This window comes from Dipodomys ordii, unplaced genomic scaffold, assembly GCF_000151885.1.
Source record: "Dipodomys ordii isolate 6190 unplaced genomic scaffold, Dord_2.0 Scaffold217, whole genome shotgun sequence".
Classification (NCBI taxonomy): Eukaryota; Metazoa; Chordata; class Mammalia; order Rodentia; family Heteromyidae; genus Dipodomys; species Dipodomys ordii.
Genome location: NW_012267433.1, coordinates 532,074 through 537,410, shown reverse-complemented (window position 1 = coordinate 537,410; position 5,337 = coordinate 532,074). Strand labels below are relative to the sequence as shown.

Below are 5,337 nucleotides of genomic sequence, written 5' to 3'. Positions count from 1 at the left end.
CCTCCTGCTGGGCACCGAGAGGCTCTCCCGCCGGAGCCTGACCTCTGTGCCGGCGGCCTCGCCCCGGCCCCGGCCAGCCAGGCAGGAAAGCCTGAGGCCGTCTCCCAGGGCTCCGGGCGGCGCCAGGCCCGAAACCCACTTCCGCCAGGCCTGGCGGCTCCCGGCGACGCCGCCGCCCGGAGCCGAGACTCAGTCCGAGGAACCTGCCCGAGGAGCCAGGGCTGGAGTTCACACCTCAGTACCAGGGACAGGGTGAAACACGTGTGCAAAGCTGTCTTTACATACCGTCAGCGTCTCGGGGCCTGAATTTGGGCTTGGGCACCACCATGTACCTTTTCTACTCAGCTCAAGGCTGTGCTCTACCACTTGAGCCACAGCGCCACTTCTTTTTGGTGATTAATTGGAAATAGTCTGATCACCAAGCAGGGTACTGGTGGCTCAGGAGGCTGAGACCTGAGGATCGGGGTTTGAAGCCAGCCCAGGCTTAGAAAAGTCTGCAAGACTTTTCTTTTTTGTGGGGTGGGGGGTCCAGTTATGGGACTTGAACTCCCTACCTGGGTGCTGTCCCTGAGCTTTTCCACTCAAGGCTAATGCTCTACCAACTTTGAACCACTGTGACACTTCCAGTTTTCTGGTGTTTGATTGGAGATAAGAGTTTCATGGACTTTCTTGCATGAGCTGACTTCAAACCATGATCCTCAGATCTCAGCCTCCGGTGTAGCTAGGATTACAGGTGTGAGACTCTCATCTCCAATAAACTACTCAGAAAAGGCCAGGAGTGGCGCTGAGGCAGTAGAGAGCTGGCTGTGAGCACAAAGAAGCTCAGGGGCAGTGCCCAGGCCCTGAGTAGTCCAAGCCCCAGAACTGGCCAAAAAAAAAAAGTCTGATTGCCACCAACTTTGCTGCCTTGGCTGGCTTTGAATCATGATTCTCAGATCTCAGCCTTCTGAGTAGCTAGGATTACAAGTGAGTCACCAGCACCCAGCTTTTTACTTTTTTTTTTTTTCCGGTACTACAGCTTAAACCCAAGGCCTTGTGCTTTCACTTGGTGGCTCATGGCTGGCATGCTACCATTTGAGCCATGACTTCAGCCTATTTTTTTTTTGTTGGTTGAGACGGTCTCTTCCACTTTTCCCTACACTGCATAGCCTGACACTTCCAACAGTGATGAGCTAGTTTATTCCTTTAGTATCACAGTATCTGAGCCAGTAGCTTCCCCCATATCTGTCTGCCAGTGGCTCTGGGGAGAAACGACCCAATGGTCACTTAGAGCCCCATAGTGGGACTCAGTCGCAGCAAAGAAGGACAGCGACTGGAAGCTTCTGTTTACTCTTTGTCAGGCAGGTAGGCTGCTATTGTACTGGGGTTCCTGTGTCGGCGGTAGGGGCCCCATTCAGCCTGTTCCCGGATGGTCCTCTGCTCCTCACTTCCAGTGGAACTGTAGCTGACTATACTCTCCTTTGAGGCCCGAGTGATGACGATCTGTGGAGTGATGGTGTTTTTCCTGCTCGACTGTTTTACATCAGGTTTCTCTAGAGGGAAAAAAAGACCCAGGCATTTAGCGGGTGTGAGGGAACGTCTTCAACAACACACACAAGGCCTGACTTAGGTACAAGTTAAGGAATCAGATTTGTAGTTAGGAAAAAATACCACATAAATCTCCCAAAGCTCAAATAAATTCACCACTGCTATATACAGTAAATACTAATACCTCTTTTTTGTGCTTTTTTTTATTGTTACTATAAAGGTGATATACAAATGGGTTATAGTTACAAAAGTCAGGAAATGAATGCATTTCTTTTTGGATAATGTTACCCCTTCCCTGACTTAGTTTTTCCCTCCTCTTCCTGCATACCCTCTTCAAGAAAGAAAACAGGAGGGGCTGGGATGTGGCTTAGTGGTACAGGGCTTGCCTAGCATTTATGATGTCCTGAGTTCTATTCCGCAATACCACATACACAGAAAAGGCCAGAAGTGGTGCTTTGGCTCAAGTGGTAGAGCTTGAGCAAAAGCAGCTCAGGGGCAGTGCTCAAGCCCTGAGTTCAAGCCCTAGGACTGGAAAAAAGAAGAAAAAAAGAATCAGGAAAGATTCTTTAGATTTTATGAGCTACAGAGGACCTGCAGGATGACAGACACAGGAAGGAGAGCAGGCGAGAAAGGCGTGTCTGCTCGAATGGCCAAGTGCCAAAGGGTTCTAACTGGTAAATCCTCTGTGCAGAACTTGATTAACAGAAGGCACTAGAAATGGGCACTTCTAATATTGCTAAGGTTACAGGGAATACATACCTGTTGTAAAGCTGTTGAGCTTCAGGTTTTAAAAGTAGACAGGCAGAGCCGGGGACCGGTGGCTCACGCCTGTAATCCTAGCTACTCAGGGGGCTGAGATCTGAGGATCACGGTTCAGAGCCAGCCCAGGCAGGAAAGTCTATGAGACTCTTATCTCGAATAAACCACCAGAAAACCAGAAGTGGTGCTGTGGCTCAAGTGGTAGAGTACTAGCTTTGAGCTGTAGAGCTCAGGGACAGCGTCCAGGCCCAGAGTTCAAGCCCCATGACCCAAAAAAAAAAAAAAAGTAAAGAAGTGCTGATTATGATTAGCCTCACTGGGCCAAGGCTAAGCACAGGCTTTAGGCCTCTGTTAGAACAGTACAGAGAGGTCTTTCCCCATATACATCCATATGTATCCAGAACATTCACAGTCTCTGTTGTTTTTCTGGTCCTGGGGTTTGAAATCAGGGCCTGGGTGTTGTCCCTCAGCTCTTCTGCTTAAGGCTCAGAAAAAGCTGGAAGTAGTGCTGTGGCCCAAATTATAGAGCCTGAAGCACAAAGAGGCTCCTGGATAGTTTCAGGCCCTGAGTTCAAGCCCAGGACTGGCAACAAATAAAACATATACATATATAATCCAATTGGTTTTTAAATATTATTTTTATAAAGGTGAGTACAGAGGGGTTACAGTTTCAAATTGATTTCTATAAAGATCCTGGAGCTTGACCTCAAAGCCTGGGTGTGGTCTCTAAACTTTTTTGCTTGAGACTAGCACTCTACCACTTGAACCACAGCTTTTTTTTGTGTGTGTGTGTGTAGTTTAGTGGAGAGAAGAGTCCCATGAACTTTCCTGCCTAGAATGGTTCTGAACGTCGATCCTCAGATCTCAGCCTTATGAGAAGCTAGGATTACAGGTATGAGCCACCAGCACCCGTCTGGCTCTCCACCCCCCCCAACTCAGTGTCTCTCATGCTTGGCTTACTCACAGTTGGCAGTCTTGGCCGAGTGCCCTTTGTTTCTGTGTGCCAGTACTAAGGCTTGAACTTGGACCTTGAGCTCTTGCTTAGCTTTTTCAGTCAATGTTGGAACTCTGCCACTTACATGAGCCATACTTTCACTTATTTGGAGATAAGAGTCACAGATTTGCCAGTTCAGACTGGCTTTAAACTTCAATCTTCAGATTGAATCTCCTTAAGCAACAGGCACGAGCCATCAGTGCCTGGCTGAGGAGATTATGTGTGTGTGTGTGTGTGTGTGTTGTGTTGTGTGTGTGTGTGTTGTGTGTGTGTGTGTGTGTGTGTACTGGTCCTGGGGCTTGAACTCAGGCCTGGGCGTTGACCCTGGGCTTTTTTTTTTTCTTTCTCAAGGCTAGTGCTCTACTACTTGATCTATAGCTCCACTTCCAACCTTTTTAGCAGTTTATTGGAAGTAACATTCTCATGACTTTCCTGTCCTAGCTGGCCTTGAACCTTGATCCTCAGATCTTAGCCGTCTGGGTAGCTGGCACCTGTCAAGGGGAGTTGTTTTCAACATTAGTATAGTCAGCCTCTTCAACACCTTTTGTGCACTGCTGTAAATGTGAGACTGGGAGGTAAGATTGGGGATGGGGAGAGAGACAATAAGGGGAAGGGAGGTGCTATCGAAGTTCACTATGTCTGTGGATGAAGATGGCATAATAAGACCCACTAAAAACTACTCAAAACTAAGAGATGGGGAAAATCATGAGTAACAGAAGCTGGGCACCAGTGGCTCACGCCTGTAATCCTAGCTACTCAGCAGGCTGAGATCTGGGGATTGTGGTTTGAAGCCAGCCCAGGCAGGAAATTCTGAGACTCCTATCTCCAATTAACCACTAGAAATCTGGAAGTGATGCTGTGGTTCAAAGTGGTAGTGCCCTTGCCTTGAGCAAAAGCAGCTCAGAGATAGTGCCCAGGCCCTGAGTTCAAGCTCCAAGACAGAAAGAAAAAAAAAGTAATAAAGATTAATCCTATCACGTATAATATATGCAAACATGGAAATACCACAGTGAAACTTCTTTGTATAATTTGTACACTAATTAAAAAATAACTTTTTTTCTTCAAGGCTTAGACTCTCAACAGTGAGAAATCAGATGGAATATTTGCATCCTTGTTTTTCCCTACTGACTTTGCTATTTGCTCTTATCTATCTGGAAATTATCTTAGTGGGAGGCAGCAAAGGGCTTTCTGTCGTCTTCCCTCAGGCTCTGCGTCCCCTACTGGCCTTTCCAAGGCTCACAGCTCATCGCCTCTCCCCTGTTTTCAGATCCATCTCCAAAGCCATCCATTTTACCCATGATAAAATAGGTGGAAGACTTCAGGCTTCATCTTGCTCTTGTGGCTTCATCTTCACCACATGCCCAAGGTGTGACCACACTAGGCTGCTTCTCAGTATGTGGGCAAACTATTTCACTCTCTTGTTTCACCCACAAATCTCTTCTCCATGATGGGCTTCCATCCTCAGGGGCTGCACTACACTCTGAGCAGTCTCTCTCGAGGCTTTGCTCCAAGGCTTTGACATACTGAAGCTACCAGAAGTTACTCAGCCCTCCTGGGTGACATTGAGTGACCTCAAATCAAGCTCTCTCTGGACTGTTATGCATCTACCACTTTGGAGAGTACCTGACTTTGCACAGTCCACCAAGAATTCTGCAAATTCTCCTATGCCTAAGTCCTGAAACAAACGCCCCTAATCATTGATCTCAATGTCATTCTAGATATTCAAGAGGCTAAGATCTGCAGGGTCTCAATTTTGAAGCCAGCCTGGACAGAAAAGACTTAAGAGATTCCATCTCCAACAGTGGCTCGCAAATGGGCTGGGAAGGTGGCTCAGTGGTAGAGCGCTGGCCTTGAGCTGGGGAGCTGAGGGACAGCGCGCAGGCCCAGAGTTCAGGCCCCATGAACGGACCCAAAAAGAAAAAAAAATGGCCCTCAAAAAGCTGGGCTAGAGATACGGGCCAAACCAGTGCAAGCCCGAGTTCAGAGCCAGGGGACCTCCGAGAAGAGGAGGGGCGCAGGGGGTGCCTGCTTCCGGGGGAGGGGCGCAGGGGGTGCCC

At 48.2% G+C, this 5,337-nt stretch overlaps 1 protein-coding gene across 1 annotated transcript in view; it reads right to left on the bottom strand.

The window, feature by feature from the left end:
• Positions 1-1,178: 1,178 nt before the first annotated feature.
• Spata33 (spermatogenesis associated 33) overlaps positions 1,179-5,337 on the bottom strand; it is a 5,743-nt gene continuing 1,584 nt past the window's right edge. Inside the window, exon 3 of the mRNA XM_013035666.1 lies at positions 1,179-1,532. Coding sequence (XP_012891120.1) covers positions 1,327-1,532 — 206 coding nt within the window. The 3' untranslated portion in view covers positions 1,179-1,326. The remainder of the gene's footprint in view (positions 1,533-5,337) is intronic.